Consider the following 26,677-nt stretch of genomic DNA (forward strand, 5'->3'; position numbering starts at 1 on the left):
AGATGGCTGTTGGGGGAAACTGCACTTCAGACTCAGAGTTGAACACAAAATCAAGGCTGACACTCCAGTGTCATACTGAGGGAGTGCTAAACTGGGGAGATGGCATTTTTTCGGTGAGATGTGGCAATGGGAGATCCCATGGCACTACTTGTAGAGGAGCAGGGGACTTTTCTTGGCGTGCTTGCCAAAATGTATTCATTGACTAAGGTCTACAGCAGACTATCTGGTCATTATTATTATGTTGCTGTTTGTGGGATCTTGCCATGCACAAATGACCTGCCACATTCTAACAGCCACTATACTTCAGAAAGTATGTCATTGGTTGTAAAGTGGTTCAGGACATCCTGTGGTTGTAAAAGGCATTATAATTTCTAACATGTCTCCGGGATGCCAGACTGAATGTTTCTCTGAAGAAACCCATTGTTAAGTATCATAGTTCTCCAGTCTGGCCAGTTCCAACCAATGATAAAAAATTATTGAAGGACTTTTATATAGCTCTTCTGACATGTACGAAATAATCTAACCCTTGTGTTAGGCTTCCTGCACAAGCTCTAAAACCCAGGACAGAAGTTCTGCACAAAGAGGGCTCTTGTTGTCTCCCGCTCTGCCTGCTATCAGCTTGTTTTCTCTGCTCTGTACTCTAACTTTAACAGATACGTTTCAAATGTCACCAGGGACACGCTGCACTACAGTATGCCGAATTAACCCTTGAGCCAAAGTGTTATAGGATAGACAATACATAATGGAAGGAGCACCTTAACCCTTCCCTCAAAGGGCACACCAGATCTTATGTTTATATAATTAATCCTATTGGAAAAGCACTATTAAAGTGTATACATTGATCATTTAGGTGATAGACCTGAATATAGGAACCTAAGGGATGATATTGAAGATTGAGATGTTTAAATTGATTACAGGAATTGAGACAGAAGCAAGAAATTTTTATCAAACTCTAGTTTGGCTTCAATGGAAGCCATGGCCGGATTCCCTCTCCACCACTCTTGGCCTCTCCACCACCCCCTGGCTCCTATGGTGGGCTTTCCGTGGCCGTTGCAGCGAGCCATCGGTGGGATATTCCGGTCCCGCCAAAGTCTAAGGCCGGAATGTTATGGCTATTCACACCAGTGGGATTCTCCCATCTCGCTGCAGTGAATGGAAATTTGGCCAAATTCTCCAACCTCGCTGCAGCGGGAGCATGGCGTGAATGGTCGGTAAGATCGTGCCCCATGGTGTTTTTCATAACTTGCTGAACCCGCCACGGGGAAAGTCCAATTTGTACATTCTGGGAAAAATAAAATCCTCGGTAGTGCCCAGAATGTACAAATTGGACAGGATTTCCCAGCCCTTCCCACTCGCGGGCTCTTCCGATTCCACCAAAGTCGCTTCCCTCGTGCTGAGTTCTCGGTGGCGGGTTCGGCAACTCATGAATATGAAGGAATTAGATGATAATTGTATAAATAAAGGTGGTGCAGGTTGGGGGATGGGGTGGCACTCATTGGGAGTTGAGTACATATAAAGAGATATTGCTTCCAGATCTGGGATTTTGAGATTAATGTCGACATGAGATTCAAGTGGCAGAAGAATATGTGTAGGCTGAATGATAAGAGGTTTTGATTTGATTTGATTTATTATTATCAATATTAGGAGGCTTCAGAAGAGAATTGGATCAATATTGGAAGGAGAAAAAGAATGAAAAGCTGGGGTTGTTACTAACTGTCTGAAAGAGAGCTGACTTATGCCTGCTGTTCTATAATTCTAGGATGGGGAGAAACTATTTTATCTCTTTTCCTTTATTCTTTCTTGGGATGTGGACATTCCAGACAAGGCCAGCATTTGTTGCCCATCTCCCTTGAATTGAGTGGTTTGCTAGGCCTTTTCATAGTGCAGTTAAGAGGGTCTGGAGCCACGTGTAGGTCAGACCGGGTAAGGCTGGTAGATTTCCTCCCCTAAAAGGGGCAGTTAGCGAACCTCAGCCAGATGGAAATTTTACAACAATTGCTGACAGTTTCATGGTCACCACTACTGAGACTGTCAGTTCCAGAGTTATTAATTGAATATAAAATTACTTGACACTAATTGAATTGAATTTAAATTTCACAGTAATAGCTGGGTTTCTGGACCACATTACCACTAAGCCACCGTCTCTACTATCTGGTGGTAGAATCCTGAACAAGGGGCCGAGACTTAAAATTAGAAGGAAGAAACTGGAACAAACCTATGCAGACAAGGGGAGAACGTACAAACTCCACACAGTCACCCAAGCCAGGAATCAAACCCAGGTCCCTAGCGCTGTGAGGTAGCAGTGCTAACCACTGTGCCACCATGCCGTTCGTGGGCTAAAGTGCCTCCTCCTCCTCTGAGGTTATGAGCACAGTCAGTACAAGCGTATTCACGGTAATTATCCACCTTGAGCAGCATGTTTACATTAGTTAGTATCTTGATTCGTTGGGTTGTGTGAGGCTGATACTGTTACACAGCAACCATCAAATCCCTATCTCGTCTACACTTCATTTAGAGTTGCTTAATTTAAATTATCTGATTCAATGGCTTTTTGATTACTGAATTCTCTCTTCACTGAAGTTAACTGTATAATATAAATTACTTTTTCATTGCGAAAATCACTTTGATTTATTGAGAATTAAGCATTATTAAGATCAACTGTTAAACAATATTTACCCTTTGAGCCCTCTTACTCCAACATGTTGTACATTTAGTCACAGGAACAATGCCATCCACTGGGAATGTAATCACCAGGGTGCAGGGACTTGAGCTCATCCACAGCTCTGTTGCCTCTATCCTACCTTGCACCAAGTCCGATTCACCCATTACCCCCTGAACTCATTTACTTGCACTGGCTCCTGACCTGGCAATGTCTCGATTTTTTAAATTCACATCTTCCTGTTTAAACCTCTTATGACCCCACACCCTCCCAAATTCTGTAGCCTCCTCCAGTCCTCTAGCCCGCTAAGAACTCTACATTCCCATAATTCTGACCTCTTGAGCATTCCCGATTTTAATCACTCCATCACTGGTGGCTGCACCTTCAGTTTCCAAGGTTCTGAGCTATGAAATTCCCTCTCTATTTCCCTAATTTCCTTTAAGACGTCCCCTAAAACCTAGCTCTTTGACCAAGCTTTCGGTCACAGAAATCATAGAATCATAGAAACCCTACAGTGCAGAAGGAGGCCATTCGGCCCATCGAGTCTGCACCGACCACAATCCCACCCAGGCCCTACCCCCACATATTTTACCCACTAATCCCTCTAACCTACGCATCCCAGGACTCTAAGGGGCAATTTTTTTAACTTGGCCAGTCAACCTAACCCGCACATCTTTGGACTGTGGGAGGAAACCGGAGCACCTGGAGGAAACCCACGCAGACACGAGGAGAATGTGCAAACTCCACACAGACAGTGACCCGAGCTGGGAATCGAACCCGGGACCCTGGAGCTGTGAAGCAGCAGTGCTAACCACTGTGCTACCGTGCCGCCCTGTCCTATTGCCTGCTTCTGTGTTTGTGTGTCAAGTAGTTTTTGATAATACCTGCTATAAGGCATCTTGGGAGGTTTTACCACATTAAAGGTGCTATATAAATACAGGTTGTTGTTGTTGTGGTGATGGTTTCCAGCTAAGTGAATTGAGTAAAATTGCACCAGGAATCCTGAGGTTATGAGTTCAGATCCCCGCCATTGCAACGTGCAAAATTGAATTCAATAAATCTGATAAATTTGAGAGATGTCACTAGTAACCATTAAAGCTGTCAGATTGTAAAAAAAATACAACTAGGCCATTGGTACCATTCAGAGAGGAGTTCCTGCCATCTTTACATAGTCTAGAGTGGGGTCAGGACCCAGAAATGATCTAACCTGCAAATGTTTTAAAGTTGTTCGTACTCTGCCCAAAGAGGCCTTACAAGCCATTCGATTTTAAATGAATCAACACATTAAGGAGGTTCAACACTACCTTTTCGTACTAACGCACACTTATATAACTTAAATAATGCAATTAAACCTTCCAAGTTGCGTGGCTGGAGTGTCAGCACAGAGAGTTTGGAACTGAGTCACTTGTGGACATATTAAGGAGATGATTGAAAACTTGGTCAAAGAAGTTAACGTTTTAGAGGTTAATTAGGAATGGCAATAAATGTCAGCAGTGCTGTCAGAAATGTCACCGTGAACATTCTGAGAATTTTAATTTTAAAGACAGACTTTTTCCTAAGTTTCAATTGACAAAAACGGTCCATTTTTAAAATGCAAGGTAACTTTCCAGAATATTCCTCTAGGCAAAATACCTGAAACTTCTGGTTTAAAGATTTGAGCCTGTGAGGTTTAGCTAAATTATATTCTTCATTAAGGTATCACTATCAGCTTTCAAGTTACGTCCACTCATCTCTACTACAAGTCTTGGACACAGCACATACACTTCATAAGTTGCTTATCACTCCCAGTCTGTGGTTGTTCCCTATTTCTTTGCTCCAGCCTCTCTTTGCTAAGTTCCTTGTCTCTATCTGTATCTTTGCTAGGTTCCTTGTCTCTATCTGTATCTTTGCTAAATCCCATGTCTCTATCTCCAGCCCTGTCTTTGCTAAGTTCTTTGTCTCTATCTCTAGCTCTGTCTTTGCTAAGTTCTGTGTCTCTATCTCTGGCCCTGTCTTTGCTAAGTTCCTTGTCTCAATCTCTAGCCCTGTCTTTGCTAAGTCCCTAGTCTCTATCTGTATCTTTGCTAAGTTCCTTGTCTCTATCTCTAGCCCTGTCTTTGCTAAGTTCCTTGTCTCCTTCTCTAGCCCTGTCTTTGCTAAGTTCCTTGTCTCTATCCGTATCTTTGCTAAGTTCCTTGTCACTATCTCTAGCCCTGTCTTTGCCAAGTTCCTTGTCTCTATCTGTATCTTTGCTAAGTTCCTTGTCACTATCTCTAGCCCTGTCCTTGCTAAGTTCCTTGTCTCTATCTTTAGCCCTGTCTTTGCTAAGTTCCTTGTCTCTATCTCTAGCCCTGTCCTTGCTAAGTTCCTTGTCTCAATCTCTAGCCCTGTCCTTGCTAAGTTCCTTGTCTCAATCTCTAGCCCTGTCCTTGCTAAGTTCCTTGTCTCTATCTCTAGCCCTGTCTTTGCTAAGTTCCTTGTCTCAATCTCTAGCCCTGTCTTTGCTAAGTCCCTTGTCTCTATCTCTAGCCCTGTCTTTGCTAAGTCCATTGTCTCTATCTGTAGCTTTACTAAGTCTCTTGTCTCTGTCTCTAGCCCTGTCTTTGTTAAGTCCCTTGTCTCTATCTGTATCTTTGCTAAGTCCCTTGTCTCTATCTGCATCTTTGCTAAGTTCCTTGCTCTATCTCTAACTCTGTCTTTGCTAAGTTCCTTGTCTCTCTCGCTAGCTTCCTTGTTAACAGATCGCAGGGGAGGAGAGGGCGTGAGAACGAGCCGCGTGTTGAGCAGATGGGAGAAGGTATAAGTAAACAGGGACAAGGTGCCGGGACCTTGGAGACAGGAGCAGCAGCAGCAACAGGAGCAGCGGCGGTTGGGGAGAGGCAGCAGGGATCCTGCCCAGGGGCAGCCGGACACTCATCCTCGGTACAATGTCCAGGGATTCACCGCTTGGAGCTCCGCACAGCCGGTCACACTGCAGTAAGTAGCCGGGTCTGCAGCAAGGGGCACTGCGCTAGGGAGCAATCAGCAGCCGCTACCATGTAAACCTAACTGGGAGAAGGTAGGAATCAAACTCAGAGAGTAGAGTTTATGGCCATTTCACAACTGCAATTCCCTCTGAAACTGATCACTGTCCTCTCGGTGACCACTTGCAGCTAGTAAGATTCTCAGTTACTGTACTCTGCTCAAGTACTTTAGAGAAATCTTCATTAACTGTCAAGTGCTTTAAGATATCCTGGGGTCGTCACCTGTTTTGGTTAATGGACAAGTGCGTGATTAAATTAGCAAAGGGAACACAAAATCCTGGAACTCCTTCCCTAACAGCATTGTGGTTGTACCTACACCGCAGGGACTGCCCTGGTTCAAGAAGGCAGCTCACCATCACCTTTTCAAGGGCAATTAGGGATGGGCAATAAATGCTGGCTTAGCCAGTAACTACCACATCCCATGAATGAAAAAATAAAACTATAAGGGACACAAACGCAATTTTTAAATGGTTATTAAACTTTCTTCAATAAAACTTAAGCTGTGTCCCCTTTATCTGCAACGTTTTGGACACTAAGGGAAAGAAAGAACATGAGGATGGATAGGACAGGACTGGATTTGATGTCGAAGATCTGCTATGATAGCACTGACTGGCAGAGTGGGCTTGATGGGCCAAATAGCCTCCTATTTCTTTTGTTTGAATGGTGTCCAGTCCCACTGGTACCCAGCAATCACAGGAAACTCAAACTTACTGGCAGAGCCCATATGTTCCCTCTCCAGTGATACCCCTGAAGTTGTCAAAGACACTGAATGTAATTCTATAATGGCAATTTTATTCTTTAAAGAGATAAAGATGAAATAAAGATTGAAGCAATGGATTTCTGGGGTGGTACCAGGCACCAGAAGATTGTTTTCAGTTTCTGAAGCTCTGAGCTCTGGAATTTCCCTGGTATAACTCTCCATCTCTCTCCTTAAGACATCTCTCATTGACCAAGCTTGTGATCACCTGTCTTGATTTTTCCTCCTGTAAGCCGTTATCAAGATATTTATTAATAAGCTCCTTCAAACTATGAGAAGGTGCTATATAAATGCAAATTGTTGTATAGTGATAATCAGATACGTAAAACACTTCTGTATTCGATAGAGGAATTTAGTGCTCGGATCAAGGGAAAGTGTCAAGGAACTAACAAGGAGGCATCAACTCGGTTAGTACGAAAAGCACAAAATAGAAAGTTAGAAACATTTTTTCAGGTAAAATGCCATTAAGGTACATTGGCGGCACGGTGGCACAGTGGTTAGCACTGCTACCTTACAGCACCAGAGACCCAGGTTCAGTTCCCAGCTTGGGTCACTGTCTGTGTGGGGTCTGCACGTTCTCCCCGTGACTGTGTGTGTTTCCTCCGGGTGCTCCGGTTTCCTCCTACAATCTGAAAGACATGCTGGTTAGGTGCATTGGCCGTGCTAAATTCTCCCTCAGTGTACCCGAACAGGCACCGGAGTGTGGCGACTAGGCGATTTTCACAGTAACTTCACTGCAGTGTTAATGTAAGCCTATTTGCATGCTAATAAATAAACTTAAAGGTAAGCCAAGCTAAAAGGGACCTAAGTAAGTATTCGTGGAGAAAAATCTTAAAGAGCATTAGGGAAAAAGGAGGCAGGTCTGAGAGGGGCAATAACAACAACAACTTGCTTTATATAACACACTTTAAAGTAGTAAAATGTGTAGCACACTTGACAAGATCATGAGGCCGAATGGTCTCCTGTATTGGGATCACTACACAATGATTCAGATGGAATGATGGTGGAATGTTTGGATCATAGAACAGATGGTGGTGGTTTAGTTATCCAGACTGTGTTATTTTCCCTGTTAAAATAAACAAGTTTCTCTTTCAAAATAGGGGTGCTGACTGACGCAGGAGTGACTCCCATTAACAAAATCATAACAACTAATAAATAGAAGTGGGTTCATCTTAAATATTGAAGAGGACTGGAATCCAACTGCTGCCAGGTTTTTGTTGTAACCACACCGTGTGCAATACTTTATCCTCACCATCACTGTGCTGTTGTACAGTAGGGTCCATGCTTTTACCTTCTTGCATACCCAAACATCTTGGGACACCTATAAGACACCAATCATGGTCCCATTGATTGACTCTGCACCTCACCTCCATTTACCTGCCTTTGCTCCATATTTCTTGCTACCCTTACAAACATGTTCTCCCGTGGGTTTCCTCCGGGTGCTCCAGTTTCCTCCCACAGACCAAAGACGTGCAGGTTAGGAGAAATGACCATACTGAGATTACCCCAATAGTGTTCCAAGGTATGTAGGCTAGGGGGATTAGTGGGGTAATGAGATGCGGAGGAATTTCTTCAGCCAGAGAATGGTGAATCTGTGGAACCCTTTGCCTCAGAAGGCTGTGGAGGCCGGGTCATTGAGTGTCTTTAAGGCAGAGATAGATAGGTTCTTGATTAACAAGGGGGTCAGGGGTTATGGGGAAAAGGCAGGAGAATGGGGATGAGAAAAATATCAGCCATAATTGAATGGCAGAGCAGGTTGGCCTAGTTCTGCTCCTATGTCTTATGGTCTTAATACATGGGGTTATGGAGATAGGGCCTAGATGAGATGCTCTGTTGGAGAGTCAATACAGACTCGATGGGCTGAATGGCCCTCTTCTGCACTGTTTCTATTAATTCTATGAACCTGCATCTATTGTATCTGGTAGCCTAATGGAGAAGGAGGTCAATGATATATTTCTGTACCCTGGAACCTTGAGAAGACTGGCATGAAGGGGACTTGCAGAAAAACCTTTTTATGCAGCACATGGTTAGGATCTGGAATGTTCTGCCTGAGAGGATAGTGGAGGCAATTTCAATCATGGTTTCAAAAGGGAATAAGCACCTAAAGAGAAAGAAATTGTTGGGCTGTGAGGTATGCGGTGAGGGAATGGTACTGGCTAAATTGCTCATGCAGAGCCAGCATGGGCTTGCTGAGCTGAATCACTTCCTTCTATTCCGTAACCACTCTAGGATCCTACATGGAATAAGACCTTTGTTTTCAAAAAAAATATTTAATATACTAAAACAGTGGTTGGCACTGCTGCCTCCAGGGACCCGGGTTCAATTCCAGCCTCGGGTCACTGTCTGTGTGGAGTTTGCATGTTCTCCCCGTGTTTGCGTAGGTTTCCTCCGGGTGCTCCGGTTTCCTCCCACAGTCCAAAGACATGTGAGTTAGGTGGATTGGCCATGTTAAATTGCCCCTTAGTGTCTCAAGATGTGTAGGTTAGGTAGATTAGCCATGGTAAATGTGTGGGGTTGCGGGGATAGGCTGGGGGAAAGGGCCTGGGTAAGATACTCTGTCAGAGAGTCGGTGCAGACTTGATGGACTAAATGGCTCCTTCTGCACTGTAGGGATTCTATGATTCTATGAACTTTGCTGTAATATTTAAGAAACATCACAAAATGTCACTGTGGTTAAGAAGCTGATTAGATTGACAGGATATTTAACAGTGGATTAAGATAGATCCTAACTCATTTTTAATCTGTTTCAGTAGCAATAAGACAACAATGCAAATGGTGAAATGAAAGCAAAAAAGTGGTGGAATGGCACAGCTGGCCCATCAGGTTAGGATTATGAGAGATCCTTTATCAAAGCTCAATCCAAAATATTTTATTTTAGTTGACGACTGATACTCTTTGTCTGTTTTGTAGAGAATTAACCCAGAAACAGACCGTTCAGCCCAAATGGTCCATTCATTTTCAGTTAACTCTAACAGCATAACCTGCTATTTCTTTCTCCAACTTGTTTATAGAAACATAGAAACTAGAAGCAGAAGTAGGCCATTCGGGCCCTTCAACCCTGCTCTGCCATTCATTATGATCATGGCTGATCATCAAATTCAGTATCCTGATCCCCCCTTCCCCCCGAATCCCTTGATCCCTTAAGCCCCAAGAGCTATATCTAATTTCTTCTTGAAATCAGACAACGTTTTGGCCTCAACTACGTTCTGTGGCAGTGAATTCCACACATTCACCACTCTCTGGGTGAAGAAATTTCCCCTCACCTCAGTCCTAAAAGGTTTACCCCTTATCCTCAGGGAATTATGACCCCTAGTTCTGGACTCTGCCAAATAGAAAAAAAGACTTGCATTGACCTAGCACCTTTCATGAGCACTGGGTTTCTCAAAGCACTTTACAACCAATGAAGTACCTTTTTAAAATGAAATCACTGTTGTCATGTAGGAAACACAGCAGCCAATTTGTGCACAGCAAGCTCCCATAAATAGCAATGTGATAATGATCAAGTAACCTGTTTTGTGAAGATGATTGAAGAATAAATATTGGCCAGGACACTGGGGAAAACTCCCCTGCTCTTCTTTGAAACAGTGCCGTGGGATCTTTTACATCCACTGGAGCTGGGAGATGGGGGCTCCGCTGAGCTAAGGCTGGACCTCTGACAGTGCAATGTTCTTTCAATGCTGCACTGGAGAATCAGCCTTGATTTTTGTACTTGAGCCCAGGAGTGGGACTTGAACCCAGAATATTATGACTCAGATTCAAGACCAGCTGAGCCACGGCTAACACTAGTTTCCACTTCAATTTATTTTAAGATTTGCCTTAACCACCCTCTGTAGTAGCGACTTCCACATTCTAACCACTCTCTGGGTAAAGAGGTTTCTCCTGAATTCCTTTTACAATTATTAGTGACTGTCTTCTATTGATTGCCCTTGGTTTTGGATTCCCCCTTCTTTCAGTCTACTCTCTCAAATCTGTTCATAATCTTAGGTGTGAATTATATTGTAAATGGTGGAACCCTTGGGAACATTAACATTCAGAGGGATCTGGGTGTGCAGGCCCACGGTTCCCCAAAAGTGGCAACACAGGTGGCCAAGGTGATTAAGAAGGCATATGGCATGCTTGTCTTCATCAGCCAGACATTGAGTACAAGAGTTGGCAAAGCATGTTGCAGATATATAAAACCTTGGTTAGGCCACATTTGGAGCATTGCGTGCAGTTCTGGTCACCACACTACCAAAAACATGTGGAAGCTTTGGAGAGTGTGCAAAGAAGGTTCACCAGGATGTTACCTGGTCTCGAGGGTATTGGCTATGAGGAGAGGTTGAATAAACTAGGATTGTTTTCACTGGAAAGACAGAGGCTGAGGGGAGACCTGTTAGAGGTCTACAAAATTATCGAGGCATAGACAGGGTGAATAGTCAGAGGCTTTTTCCAAGGGTGGAAGTGTCAATTACAAAGTGGCACAGGTTCAATGTGAGGGGGAAAGTTTAAGGGAGATGTGCGGGGGAAGTTTTTCATGCAGAGAGTGGTGGGTGCCTGGGACATGCTGTCAGATGAGGTGGTGGAAGCAAGCATATTAGCAACATTTACAAGGCATCTGGATAGGTACATGGATAGGGAGGGAATACAGGGATATAGACCGAGTAAGGGCAGAAGTTTTTTTTTAGTTTAGTTAGGGCATCATGATTGGCACAGGCTTGCAGGGCCGAAGGGCCTGTCCCTGTGCTGTACTTTTCTTTCTTTGTTCTTTCTTTTCGCTAAAGACCACTCTCAGCTGTTTCTTTTCTAGGGAAGAGAAGCCCAGCCAAATCTTTCCCAATCAGCCTAACCTTTCAGTTCTGGCAGCACCCTTGTAAATGGTTTTTGTATCCTCTACAATCTTTGTAATAATATGGAGAACAGAACTGTGCAGAGGACGGTTTCAAGCTCTTTCTGTTTTTATAATGGTTAATCTCTTCTTGGCGCAGGTGAATTATTAGCTTTATATTAATAATTAAGTGTTGCAACCTTTGGGCTCAGTGACACAGTCCTGATGTAAATTATATTTGTGGATCGTGCTAACATAGATTAGAAGCAGATGGGGTGTATGTTGCTGTTTGGACAGCCAGTGAAACTCTCTCCTGTAAACCCTGCAAGAGTGGTTTGAATTGGAACCTGTCCTGAGATGGAACTGGTAACCCAAAATCCCACTGTGGTGCGCCTTTTTTGTGTTGCCCTAATTTTCCAATCCTGATTTAGAGATCAGAGAGCCAAACATGATTGTTTTGCAACAAATAGTTCAGGGATATGTGAAGAGAATGAGTATTATATTTACTCTGGGCACTCAATATAGATAAGTGGATAGCTAATGGTGCAACACTTACAGTATTGACAATGGAGGTTATGAATTACACATTACCAAATGGAAAGCTGTTGTACTATGCGGTTTCCTAATGGAAAAACATATATACAAAGAAGTAATAATGATAAATTAACATAATCCCCTTACTCATGTATCTGCCAACATAGATTTTCCTGAAATTCAGCTAAATTTCCACCAGGAATCTATGGGGAAAAAACATTGAACAATAGGTTCCTGCTGCAGGAGAACTCTCTCTGCTGAGTGTACTCCACATGTATGCTGTTGATATCCAAACCTATCTCACCATAGACAATCTCGACAGCTCCAATGTCCCTGATAGTCATGCTGCCTTCCTGCTATCCAGGGATGAGCAAAGATTTGCTCCAACTAAATATTGGGATAACGGAAGAAACTGACCCTGATTTTCACTGTGTAGGGATAGCTAGGGAGTTCTTCAAAAACAGCTGGTGGGACCTGAGTCTGGGATTCCTGTGCCCACTCCTGTTTGCAGAAATTTCAGCTGGTATGGGATAAGGGCGCAGGCAGTCAGCCCATAGACTGCACTCCCGGTCTAGCCTGCTCCATTGTGGGGGAGGGCAGTTTAGACCACTGCCACCCTTCCCCCACCCCCACAATTTTAATGAAGTCAAACCCCTTCAGTAAGTGAATATGGCTCACGGCCTCTCAGAAGACACATGAATGACAGGGGATGCCCAGATCCAAGTGGGGAAACAAGAGGAAAGAAAATGCAGGCTCCTGGAATTCTTAGTTGGGAGACCTGCTCCTGGATTGCTTTGATTAACAGGGCATCTGGTGTAATAAATGTTCCCTTTTTTGGATCAAGTTATGCCTGGCTGTTCTAAATTATTTGAAGCCCCCTCAGCATCTATAGAATATTTCTTTTAGAAAACAAATTCTCCTTACTGTTTTGAATTCTAAAATGATCAGCTTCTGCTTGTTCTGTCTATATCTACGACACATTAAAAATGGTGCAACTGTTCAGCAATCTGATGCACATATTTATAAAGGAAATTGTCTTTGTGTAAACTGTAATTACACACTTCCCCAGGAGAGGTGCTGCTGGGTTATTATCATATGACAAGTTTACATCACAAATATGGATTTTTTAATATGGTAATTCATAATGGAATATAAAAATAAGGATAGATTTTGTGATTTATATATGTGTGTGTGTGTGTGTGTGTGTGTGTGTGTGTGTGTGTGTGTAATGTGCCTAAGGGCAGGTATTATTTCATTTTTCTACCCCTTGTGGTCTTTGTTTTCCTCAATAGCTCAGACCCTCCAGCCCAGGCAGCATCCTGGTAAATCTCCTCTGCGCTCTTTCAAGTGCAATCACATCTTCTTATAATGTGATGACCAGAACTGCACACAGTACTCCAGTTGTGGCCTAGCCAGTGTTTTATACAGTTCCAGCATGACCTCCCTGCTCTTGTATTCTATGCCTTGACTTCTAAATGCGAGTATCCCATATGCTTTTATCTACCTGCCCTGCCACCTTTAGGGATTTGTTGATATTTACAACAACGTCCCTCTGATCCAGTTGTCTAACATCATTATTCCTATTCTTCCTCTTGGTCTACATCGCTCTCATCTTCCTTCAATTATCTCCTTCAGCAGATTCTAATGCCTTATACTGTGGCCAATTCAACTTTGTTGGCTTTCTTGATGATTTTCACTCATGATCTTTCGTCCACCATCCTCAGGAGTTCTCATTGCTCTTGTCCTCTCTCCAGTGACCCAGTTCATCCTTCTCCAGAACCATATTTCAGAACTTTCTAATCTTTGGACACATTTTTATCAAGGTCCATGTTTCAGCCTGTTCAATAAGACACTCTAAATCATAGCCTTGATCATTCTTGCGTAAATATCTTGACTTATTCCTAGGTTGAGAAATTCTTTATGATGTTAATATTGGGACTGAAATACATTTGTGTGTTTTTGTTCAGTTATCCTCTTGGCTTCTGACTCCACCTCACCCGGAGACTGCACATGGTCTGGACTCCTCGGGCAAGATTTTACAGCCTTGTTTGAACGAGACTGGAAATTCCCACCCGAGATCCACGGACATTTCCGTTGTCCGCCCCTTGCCCACTCCGATTCCATGGCAGGTAGGGCGATAGAATTCCGGATCATGTGAAATGCTACAGATCAGTAACTAGTGTTGCTGTAAATTCTCGGTCAATGGGTGGAATTCTCCAGTCCCTTCCCCTTGTGGAGAGTTGTTCCGCAGGATTCTCCAGCGCCCTCCCTCGCAGTGGGTTTTTCTGCAGCAGAGGCTGCTCACTGTCAGCTGCCAGCTGGATCTTCTGGTCCCACCAAAGTCAATGGTGATTTACAACTTTCGCCCTTGCCGCCTGTGGGAAATCCGCAGCTGGGGTCAACTTCGGCAGGACCGGAAAATCACACTGGCGGGAAGGGCTGGAGAATTACGTTTTAATTGTAATACTCCCCTTTTAGGATAAAGTGTTCCAGTGGGAGTCCAATTGGTCAGAAGAAGGTGTACATAAATGACATATAAATGATACCTGAGTCTGAGGTCACGTACCAACCGACTCAAGAACAGCTTCTTCCCTTCTGCCGTCAGACTTTGAATGTGCCTTGCATTAAGTTGATCTTTCTCTACACCCTAGCCATGACTGTAACACTACATTCTGCACTCTCTCATTTCCTTCTCTATGAATGGTATGTTTTGTCTGTATAGTGCACAAGAAACAATACTTTTCACTGTATGGTAATACATCTGACGATAATAAATCAAATCAAATCAAAATCAAAATTTCATAACTTTGTCAAGGAAACAATCAGAAGAATACAGCAATTAGGAACAAGGGTAGGCCATTCAGCCCCCTTGAGGCTGCTTTGCATCCAATAAGATCATGGCTGATAGGATTGTGATCTCAGCTCCACTTTCGTGTCTGCCCCCCATAACCCTCGACCTCCTTGCTGATCAAAAACCAAGCTAACTCAGCCTTGAACATATTCAATTACTGAGCCCCCACAGCTGTCTGGGGAAGAGAATTCCACACAGCAGCGACCCTCTGAGAGAAAGAAATTCTCCTTACTTAAGTCTTAAAAGGAAGAGCCCTCATTTTTAACTTGTGGCCCCTGGATCGAGGCTTCGCCATATTGGGAAACATACTCTCAGCATCCACCTTGCCAAGGACTCTCAGGATCTTAGGCTTTTGTACCACCATCCCTCATTCTTCTAAAATCCAATGGGTGTAGACCCAATCTGCTTAACCTTTCCTCATAAGGTAACCCATTCATCCCAGAATGTTGTGTTTATATGGAGTGAGGGGAAATATGAAGACATTAGACAGCAAATTAGAGGAGTAAATTGGAAGGAGGTATTTTCGGGGAAATGTACTGAAGAGAGGTGGCAGTTTTTCAAGGAATGTCTGTCTAGAGTTCTACAGGACAACGTTCCAAGCAGACAGGGAGGTGTTGGTTGGTTAAAGGAACCGTGGTGCACGAAAGCTGTGCGGGACCTAGTCGAGAAGAAAAGGAAAGCGCACAAAAGGCTCAGAGAGCTTGGCGAAGATAGGGATTTAGATGGGTATACGGCTTGTAGGAAGGGACTAAAGAAGGAAATTAGGAGAGCCAGAAGGGGTCACGAGAAGGCCCTCGCAGGTAGGATTAAGGAGAACCCTAAGGTGTTCTATAAATATGTGAAGAGTAAAAGAATGAGACGTGACGGAATAGGGCCTATAAAAGGTGAAGGCGGGAAAGTCTGTACGGAACCAGTAGAAATGGCAGAGGTGCTCAATGAGTATTTTGCCTCGGTTATCACAGAGGAGAAGGACCTGGGTGGATGTACTGCGAGCGTGTGGTGGACTGAAATGATTGAGTATGTGGACTTTAAGAAAGAGGTTGTGCTGGAATCTTTGAATGGCATCAAGATAGATAAGTCGCCGGGTCCGGATGGGATGTACCCCAGGTTACTGTGGGAGGCGAGGGAGGAGATTGCAGAGCCTCTGGCGATGATCTTTGCGTCGTCGATGGAGACGGGAGAGGTGCCGGAGGATTGGAGGATTGCGGATGTGGTTCCTATTTTCAAGAAGGGGAATAGGGATAGCCCAGGTAATTACCGACCGGTGAGTCTAACCTCAGTGGTTGGTAAACTGATGGAGAAGATCCTGAGGGACAGGATATATGAGCATTTAGAGAGGTTTAGTATGCTCAAGAATACTCAGCATGGCTTTGTCAAGGGCAGACCGTGCCTTACGAGCCTGGTGGAGTTCTTCGAAAATGTGACTAAACACATTGACGAAGGGAAGGCGGTAGATGTGGTTTATATGGATTTTAGCAAGGCGTTCGATAAGGTCCCCCATGCAAGGCTTCTAGAAAAAGTGAGAGGGCATGGGATCCAAGAGGCTGCTGCCCGGTGGATCCAGAACTGGCTTGCCCAAAGGAGGCAGAGAGTGGGTATAGATGGGTCTTTTTCTAAATGGAGGTCGGTCACCAGTGGTGTGCCCCAGGGATCTGTTCTGGGACCCTTGCTGTTTGTCATTTTCATAAATGATCTGGATGAGGAAGTGGAGGGATGGGTTGGTAAGTTTGCTGACGCCACGAAGGTTGGTGGGGTTGTGGATAGTCTGGAGGGATGTCAGAAGTTACAGAGAGACATAGATAGGATGCAAGACTGGGCGGAGAAGTGGCAGATGGACTTCAACCCAGATAAATGCGTCGTGGTCCATTTTGGTAGGACAAATGGGATGAAGGAGTACAATATAAAGGGAAAGACTCTTAGTACGGTAGAGGATCAGAAGGACCTTGGGGTCCGGGTCCATAGGACTCTAAAATCGGCCCCGCAGGTGGAGGAGGTGGTTAAGAAGGCGTATGGTGTGCCGGCCTTTATCAATCGAGGGATTGAGTTTAGGAGTCCGGGGATAGTGATGCAGCTATATAAGACCCTCGTCAGACCCCACTTGGAGTACTGTGCTCAGTTCGGTCGTCTCACTATAGGAAGGATGTGGAAAAGATTGAAAGGGTGCAGAGGAGATTTACAAGGATGTTGCCTGGATTGAATGGCATGCCTTATGAGGATAGGCTGAGGGAGCTCGGTCTTTTCTCCTTGGAGAGACGAAGGATGAGAGGAGACCTAATAGAGGTGTATAAGATGTTGAGAGGCATAGATCGGGTGGACTCTCAGAGGCTTTTCCCCAGGGTGGAAATGTCTGCTACGAGAGGACACAGGTTTAAGGTGCTGGGGGGTAGGTACAGGGGAGATGTTAGGGGTAAGTTTTTCACACAGAGGGTGGTGGGCAAGTGGAATCGGCTGCCATCAGTGGTGGTGGAGGCGAACTCAATAGGGTCTTTTAAGAGACTCCTGGATGAGTACATGGAGCTTAATAGGATGGAGGGTTATTGGTAGGTCTAGAAGGTAGGGATGTGTTCGGCACAACTTGTGGGCCGAAGGGCCTGTTTGTGCTGTAGTTTTTCTATGTTCTATGTTCTATGTTGGGTGACCCATCTAAACACCTTCTGATGCATGTATATCCTTTCTTAAATAAGGAGACCAAAACTGCACACAGTACACCAGGCAATGCCCTGTAAAACTGTAACAAAATGTCTCTACTTCTATTATCCATTCCTCTTGCAAGAAACACCAACATTCCATTTGCCAATGTAATTGCATGCTGCACCTGCATACCAACCTTTTGTGTTTTATGTACCAGGACACCCAGATCCCTCTGTACTGTAAGAGTTCTACAGCTTATTTTAGCTAAAGCAACATACTGCTTTCTATTCCCCCTGCCAAAGTGGACAAGTTCACATTTTTCCACATTGTACTCCATCTGGCAAGTTTTTTTCCTCACTCACTTGACCTATCGGAATCCCTCTGTAGACTCTTCATGTCCTCTTGGCACTTTACTTTCCTATCTATCTTTGCATCATTATCACCTTCAGCTATCATACCAACAACTAATTTCTCCAAGACATTGATGTAGATTGTAAATAGTTGAGGCCCCAGTACTGATCCCTATGGCACTCCATGAATAACAACTCGCCAACCTGAAGGTGACCCATTTATCCATACTCTTTTTTTTCTGCTGGTGAACCAATCCTTTATCCCTGCATACATGTTACCCCTTACATCATGAACGGCATGGTGGCACAGTGGTTAGTACTGCTGCCTCACAGTGCCGGGGACCTGGGTTTGATTCCCAGCTTGGATTCTGCGTGTTCTCCCCGTGTCTGCGTGGGTTTCATCTGGGTGCTCCGGTTTCCTCCCACAGTCTGAAAGACGTGCTGGTTAGGTGCATCGGTCATGCTAAATTCTCCCTCAGTGTACCCAAACAGGTGCCGGAGTGTGGCGACTAGGGGATTTTCACAGTAACTTAATTGCAGTGTTAATGTAAGCTTTACTTGTGGCACTAATAAGTAAACATTAAACTTTTAAAAAATGAGCTCTTATTTTGTGAAGTAATCTTTGATGTGCCACCTTGTTAAATGCCGTTTGGAAATCCAAGTACACCAGATCTACAGGTTCCCACATTGGTGTTACTTCCTTAAAGAATTCTAATAAATTATTCAAACACAATTTCCCTTTATGATTCTTGGCTAGACCCCAGAACGTGGGGGGAGATGTGGTTAGGGACCAATAACTATTTGTTTAAAATAGATTAAGGTTGAGATTTATGAGACTTGCTTTTGGAATAAAGCCCCAAGATTCCATGGGCTTTGAACAAACAAAGGCAAAATTTGTGATACAAGTTCAGAAAAATGAAATAATTTACAATATGTACCTTATACTCTAACATTCAAGGTAAGTATGAGCTACATGTGAATGAACAAACTGTGATCGAACACATCAGACGAGAATAAATGACAGATGCAACCAAGCCAGAGTCCGTGGATTTCTCAATAACCCACCCAGATGTTGGTGAACACCAAGTCAAACAATCACATTGAAAGCCTGTCTCACGAGGGATTCCCAACTTCACCTTCAAAGATATCTCTTTGGAATTCTTTTTGTGCTGTCGTTTTTCTATGTTCTATGTTGGGTGACCCATCTAAACACCTTCTGATGCATGTATATCCTTTCTTAAATAAGGAGACCAAAACTGCACACAGTACACCAGGCAATGCCCTGTAAAACTGTAACAAAATGTCTCTACTTCTATTATCCATTCCGGGGACCTGGGTTTGATTCCCAGTTTGGAATTCTTTCCAAAGGTTGCTTCCATTCAAACAGCTTAAAACAAAATCTCACAGGGTTTCAATCTCACCTTCTCAGATTTCTTCTCCATGGGTTCCTGAGTACATTCAAACACTAGTTTACAAGCACACTTTCAGATCTATGGCTGTGCCAAGCAGAACACCACTGCTCCAAAGCAATATCTTTGACGCAAGGTATGGAGTCTATCTGCTAACAGCAGCTCTTTCTTTCATTCAGAGCCTGCTTCTTTGCTCCTTTATGTTCACTTACTAAGGATCTATTCACTTACTAAGGACCTATTCACTTACTAGGACCTATTCCTGTCCCTATGTCTGTGACACTCCTGGCTGGCAAACCACATCAAACTGACTGCTTGAAGAAGAGTTAGTGTTGCCAATCCACCTAACCCGCACATCTTTGGACTGTGGGAGGAAACCGGAGCACCTGGAGGAAATCCACGCAGACGCGGGGAGAACTTGCAGACTCCACACAGACAGTGACCCAAGGTCAGAATCAAACCCGGGTCCCTGGCGCTGTGAGGCAGCAGTGCTAACCACTGTGCCACCAATGCTAGGATGAAAGCAATCAGGTCCAGGGGACTTCTCAACCTTCGTTCTAAAATTTCTCCCAGTACTTTTTCCCAAGGGATTGTGATTGTTTTAAAATCCGCCCTCTCTTTTACTTCTTGATTTTCAAGGATCTCTGGCATTTTATTTTGCGTCTTCTACAGTGAAGACAGATGCAAAATACCCATTCAACACTGCTGCCATTTCTTTGTTTCCCATTAATAATTCTCCAGGGAATTTCCAGATAAAATTACACTGAAAACACTTTATCGAGTATGTAAAACTGTCGAACATTATTGCCATGAATTTCCTTCACTTACCAAAATCCCAGATACATCAATACTGACCCTCCGTCAATACAGTGACTGGTAGAAACCAGAGGAAATTCCTACCTGCAAGTTGCCATGTCTTGACCATGTATTGACCATTCATTAGCTTCAGCTTAGCTCCGTATAGCACTGTGCGAACACCTTTACCATACAGAACGCGAAGGTTCAATAACTTCCCCCATTATATTCTCAGGGAAAGCTCATGTTGGACAATAAATGCAGGCCGTATCCCGAGATTGATTAAAGAATGTCTTTATGCTGTTTTAATACATCTGCAGGGTGTGATAATTTCTAATGGCACGGTGGCACAGTAGTTAGCACTGCTGTCTCACAGCGCCAGAGACCCGATTCTGGCCTTGGGTCATTGTCTGTGCAGAGTTTGCACATTCCCCCCTTGTTTGCATGGGTTTCCTCCGGGAGCTCCGGTTTCCTCCCTCAGTCCAAAAATTTGCAGGTTAGGTGGATTGGCCATTCTAAATTGCCCCTTAGTGTCCCAGGGTGTGTGGGTTAGGGAGATTAGGGGGTAAATATGTGGGGTTACAGGGACAGGGCTTGGGTAGGATGCTTTGTTGGGAGGTCGGTGCAGATTCAGTGGGTAGAATGGCCTCCTTTTGCACTGTTGGGATTCTTTGTTTCAACTTATGGGCCCCCAGCACGTATATGGATCACACAGGGAAACTCTTACATTTATTTTTTGATGGATTGGGAGAAATTTGTGTGGAGGTATACAAAATGACTTGGAATATACTTGGTGTCCTGGTAGCATGATCTTTGATTTGATTTATTCTTGTCACCTGTATTAACATACAGTGAAAAGTATTGTTTCTTGCGCACTATACAGACAAAGCATACCGTTCATAAAGAAGGAAACGAGAGAGTGCAGAATGTAGTGTTACAGTCATAGCTAGGGTGTAAAGAAAGATCAGCCTATTATAAGGTAGATCCATTCAAAAGTCTGATGGCAGCAGGGAAGAAGCTGTTCTTGAGTCGGTTGGTACGTGACCTCAGACTTTTGAATCTTTTGCCCAACGGAAGAAGGTGGAAGAGCGAATGTCCGGGGTGCGTGGGGTCCTGAATTATGCTGGCTGCTTTTCCGAGGCTGTGGGAAGTATAGACAGAGTCAGTGGATGGGAGGCTGGTTTGCGTGATGGATTGGGCTACATTCACGACCTTTTGTAATACCTAGCGGTCTTGGGTAGAGCAGGAGCCATACCAAGCTGTGATACAACCAGAAAGGATGCTTTCTATGGTGCATCTATAAAAGTTGGTGAGAGCTGACATGCCAAATTTCCTTAGTCTTCTGAGAAAGCGTTGGTGGGCTTTCTTAACTATAGTGTCGGCATAGGGGGACCAGGACACGTGTTGGTGATCTGGGCACCTAAAAACTTGAAGCTCTCGACCCTTTCTACTTCGTCCCCCTTGATATAGACAGGGTGTAGTTCAGTTCAGATTCTAGTCAATGGTGACCCTCCCCACCAGGATTTGATCATGGGGGATTTGATTTGATTTGATTTGATTTATTATTGTCACATGTATTGACATACAGTGAAAAGTATTGTTTCTTGCGCGCTATACAGACAAAGCATACCGTTCATAGAGAAGTAACCGAGAGAGTGCAGAATGTAGTGTTACAGTTATAGCTAGGGTGTAGAGAAAGATCAACTTAATGTGAAGTAGACCCATTCAAAAGTCTGACAGCAGCAGGGAAGAAGCTGTTCTTGAGTCGGTTGGTACGTGACCTCAGACATTTTTATCTTTTTCCCGACGGAAGAAGGTGGAAGAGAGAATGTCCAGGGAGTGTGGGGTTCTTAATTATGCTGGCTGCTTTGCCGAGGCTGTGGGAAGTCTAGACAGAGTCAATGGATGGGAGGCTGGTTTGCGTGATGGACTGGGCTACATTCATGAATCAAATCAAATCAAACATTTATTTTTTGATGGATTGGTGGAAAGTTGTGTGGAGGTATCCAAAATGACCTGGAATATACTTGGTGTCCAGGTAGCATGAATCAGTTAACCTGTTAGTGATCACTATTCACTTTGAGAGGATTAACATTTCTGTGTAAATAGTGGATAAAAGAAAACCATACCGGTGCTTCAGACTTCTTCTGCACACACCACAAACAGACTTATAAAATGTTAATACTGCATTCATTATGCATTAGAAAGAAATCATTTTGCCGTCGGCAATCTCAGATGGACACTTCCTTTTCTAGAACAGACCTCTATAGAAATGAGCAGGAAACATTTCAATTTTTGGAAACCATATCATGCAGCTTTCTAAATAGTATAGCCATTGGGCCCTATCTTCAGCGTTCTGCAGCAATAGTTATCAATTCCGTGGTTAAAATAGCATAAAAAGCAGACTTTGGGTACTTTTAGTGCGTGACATTTTCTTGGAGAGATTGAAACACAATTTAATTAAATCCCATTGTTTGTTTTTGACACTAAAATGGAGTGACTGCCTTTAAGGGTAACTCAGAGAAGAGGAATGAACTCAATACGTATATGAATAATGTACACACGTAGAACTGAATTGCTTCTTTTCCTGCTAAATGCCCAGAGCACTTGTTGCAACGCTAGATAAGCATTGGTACAAAAACATCAATAATTTACCAATAATTGGACGCCCTCTTAAGACAAAGAGTGAGGAGAACTTTTTTCTCCCAAAAGGTGGTTGGTGTGTGGAATTCTCTTCCCTGGAAAGTAGTGGAGGCTGTGTCATTGAATTTACTGAAGATTGAGTCAGATGGAGGAGTAAAGGGTTATGGGAGGTAGGCAGGAAAGTGGAGCTAAGTCCACAACCAGATCAGTAATGACCTTATTGAATGAGGTTGGGTTGGCTTGGCTGTTTTCATTGGAGCAGAGAAGACTGAGTGGCAACCTGATCAAGGTGTACAAAATTATGAGGGGCATGGACAGAGTAGGTAAGGTTTAGCTGTTCCCCTTATTTGAAGGGTCAGTCACGAGGGGATATAGGTTCAACGTGAAGGGCAGGAGGTTTAGGGGGGATGTGAGGAAAAACCATTTTACCCAGAGGATGGTGATGGTCTAAAATGTGCTGCCTGAGAGGGTGGTAGAGGCAGGTTGCCTCACCTCCTATGTTCCTATATTGTTAGTGCTGTTAATATGTAATGCCAAATTATGGTTTAACATAACAAAACTCTTAACCTTTCTCATCTTAACCCATGATGAGGACCATGAAATACTCAAAGTTATTACACATCAAAGAAATTCAGATTAAATCTCTCACACGAGTCTCACTCTTACAGTTCAATGCTGCCGAAAGACTTAGCCAGCTTTTCACTTACTCAATAACAACAACTTGCATTTATGTATCACCTCTAACATTGTAAAACATCCCAAGGAGCGTTATTGGACAAATATGACACCGGGCCTCATAGAGATATTAGGACAGGTGAACAAGGTAGGTTTTAAGGAGTAGAGAGAGGTGGACAAGTGGAGAGTTTTAGGGAAGGAATTCCAAAGCTTTAGACCTTGGCAGCTGAAGGTATAGCCACTGATTATAAACCAGAAATGGGAAAAATAGGAGGAAGTCAGAGACCATGGAAGGCTGTAGGACGAGACAAGGCGGTGATATAGCGAGGGAGTGAAGTGGAGGTGGTGGTGTCGTGGTACTGTCACTGGACTAGTAATCCAGAGATCCAGATAACTCGGGACCTATGTTCAATTCCTGGCATGGCAGATGGTGAAATTTGAATTTAATCAAAATCTGTAATTAAAAGTCTAACAATGACCATGAAAAAGCCCATCTGGTTCCTTTAGGGAAGGAAATCCGCTATCCTTACCTGGTCTGGCCTACATACTGTTAAAATAGTCTAGCAAGTCCATGGGCAACTGGGGATGAACAATAAATGATGGCCCAGTCAGTGGCTCTCACATTCCATGTAAGGATAAAAAGAAAATTGAATTTTAAAAATCGAGGCCTTGCTGCACTAGGAGCCCAAGTTGGTCTGCTACATTGTAACTACATTGTAAGACTCTCCTGGAAGAACAAGTGAAGAACAAGGTACGAAGACATATTGCTCTTCAAATCTCTGAGTTCACAATTCTTAGCATCTCTGATCTGGCATGACTCCATGCAAGACACTTATGTAAATCTAAAACAACCAAGGAACATGCAACTTGGTATAATCCATTTGTGAAAGCCAATGGAACCTTGGATAATCTACAAAACCAACATTACCAAGGTCCTTTCATCTTTCCCATGTTCCTAAGTCATATAAAGACATCTACCCACAAAACCCATTCAAAATGTGATCTGTGTGATTGGCAAGCTGTCTGCTCCCTCCAACTAAACCACCAGAAATTCAATTCAAGATTGATATGTTTCTTGAATTCTTGACACAAAAACTGAACTCACCAACTCAAGACAAAGGATCAGATAGTCCTTCCTGAGCCCTTCAGGTGGAGTGCAGGATGTCAATATGGACAGGATGGTGTAAAATTTCTCAAGTGCCAATTTCAGATATTTGATATAGAATCTCTACAGTGCAGAAGGAGGCCACTCAGCCCATCAAGCCTGCACTGACCACAATCCCACCCAGTCCCTATCCCCATAACCACACCCTAGCTGGTCCCCTGACACTAAGGGGAAATTTAGCATGGCCAATCCACCTAACCTACACATCTTTGGACTGTGGGAGGAAACCGGAGCGCCTGGAGGAAACCCACGGGAAGAATGTGCAAACTCCACACAGACTGTGACCCGAGGCCGGAATTGAACCCGGGTCCCTGGCGCTGTGAGGCAGCAGTGCTAGCCACTGGGCCATCGTGCCTCCCCTAACCTCTACAGAGTCCATGCAAAAAGACATAGCTCACCAGGCTTACCAACGCAACCCTTAGAAACTTATGAAAGTCATAGATGGTCAACTTGACCATCAGTTATTGGTTAACTGGTTTGTACAAAGTATAACTGATTATCATTATCATTTATATTTAAATCACAGAGCTCGGATACGGTAAAGAACACTGTTTTGAAGAATAAAATGTGTATACATTCATAAAACCTCCCAGCATGATATTAAACACTGGGGTACAGAGACAAAAGAAAAACTTGCTTTTCAATAGCACCTTTCATGACCACCAGATATCCCAAAACACTTTACAGCCAACCATTTGGAAGTGTAGTCGGTGTTGTAATGAAGGAAACACAGCAGCCAACTTGTGCACAGCAAGCTCCCACAAACAGCAATGTGATAATCACCATAATCTGTTTTGTGATGTTTTGAGGGATAAATATTGGCCAGGACACCGGAGAGAATACCCCAGCTCTTCTTCAAGATGGTGTCATGTGATCTTTTATGTCCACTTGAGAAGGCAGACAGCAGTGCTAAACCACTGTGCCACTGTGCCACCCATTTCACTCATGCAATTTGAGTCTTGCTAGGAAAACATTTATCACCCATCCTTAATTGCCCTTGAGAAGGTGGTGGGGAGTTGCCTTCTTGAACCGCTGCAGTCCCTGTGGTGTAGATACACCCACAGTACTGTTAGGGAGGGAGTTCCAGGATTTTGACCAGAGACAAAGAAGGAACGGTGATATATTTCCTAATCGGTTGGAACAGCATTTTCAATGGGCTGGGGAGGAGGGGGAGGGAGGGGGGGCACAATGGAACAAATGACATGTATTCTGATCTACCTTTTTGTGGGAATTCAAATTTGCCTTTTTTAAATCGTTGGGTAAAGGATTGAGTGTCTTTTGATGGTTATACTGACACAAACTTTGCCATGGAGTGTGGAAAAGATACAATTGTGCAGCTCGGATACTAAGTAAGACAATTTGAACCAGCCAGCCTTCCTCCTAAAGAAAACAGTTTAAACAGGTCTGTTGATATGAGGTTTGAAAGCAATGTGCAGTGTGAAAGTGGTTTGAAATGAATTGGAGCTTTGTGATTGCAACTGAAGTAGTTACCGCAACCAAACACTGCAACAACTTTAACATTGCGGCAAAGTTTCTTTCACATGTACTGAGTGTTGTAATCTTCAAGGGTTTCTGCCTGTTTTGCATTCTGGATCTTAACAATATGTCAGGTTTAGGAGTGGAGAGCAAGGGAAAATCTATCTCATGCTTTCATTATCACAGGATCCATCCACATTTCCATAAACATATCCTAAATATGAGTGCTGTTAAAATTAATTGTTATGCAAGTAGGCGGGGCCAACTGCTTGCCAATCTAAAAGCTCTACACAGCTTATAAATTCATGAAGCACCGGAGGCCATTCGGCGCAACATCTCTGACTGACCTAGCTCTAGTTTTAGAACAAAGAGTACAGCACAGGAACAGGCCCTTCGCGCACCCCCCCCCCACCCCACCCCACCCCCCACAAGCCTGTGCTGATCATAATGCCCTAACTAAACTAATAAAAAACCTTCTGCTCTTACTCGATCCATATCCCTCTATTCCCTCTCTATTCATGGACCCATCCAGATGTCTCTTAAATGTTGCTAATGTGCCTGCTTCCACCACCTCCTCTGGCAGCGCGTTCCAGGGACTCACCACTCTCTGCGTGAAAAACCTCCCCCGCACATCTCCCTTAAACTTTCCCTCTCTCACCTTGAACCTGTGCCCCCTTGTAATTGACACTTCCACTCTGGAAAAAAGCCTTTGACTATCCACCCTGTCTATGCCTCTCATAATTTTGTAGACCTCTATCAGATCCCCCCTCAGCCTCCGTCTCTCCAGTGAAAACAGTTTAGTTCCCAACTTCTGAACTCTATCCCACCAGAGGAAATAATTTCTAACTACCTCTTAACTCCTTAATTCCTTCACTGTCTGTGTGGAGTTTGCACGTTCTTCCCGTGTCGGCGTGGGTTTCCTCCGG

General features: G+C 43.8%; 1 protein-coding gene across 1 annotated transcript in view; it reads left to right on the forward strand.

Moving 5' to 3' along the window:
- rbpjl (recombination signal binding protein for immunoglobulin kappa J region-like) overlaps positions 1 to 26,677 on the forward strand; it is a 75,138-nt gene that overhangs the window by 2,843 nt on the left and 45,618 nt on the right. The window contains exon 2 of the mRNA XM_078236081.1: positions 5,365 to 5,614. Within this exon, the coding sequence (XP_078092207.1) occupies positions 5,365 to 5,614 (250 nt within the window). The remainder of the gene's footprint in view (positions 1 to 5,364; positions 5,615 to 26,677) is intronic.

The sequence above is a fragment of the Mustelus asterias genome, chromosome 20 (genome assembly GCF_964213995.1).
Source record: "Mustelus asterias chromosome 20, sMusAst1.hap1.1, whole genome shotgun sequence".
Classification (NCBI taxonomy): Eukaryota; Metazoa; Chordata; class Chondrichthyes; order Carcharhiniformes; family Triakidae; genus Mustelus; species Mustelus asterias.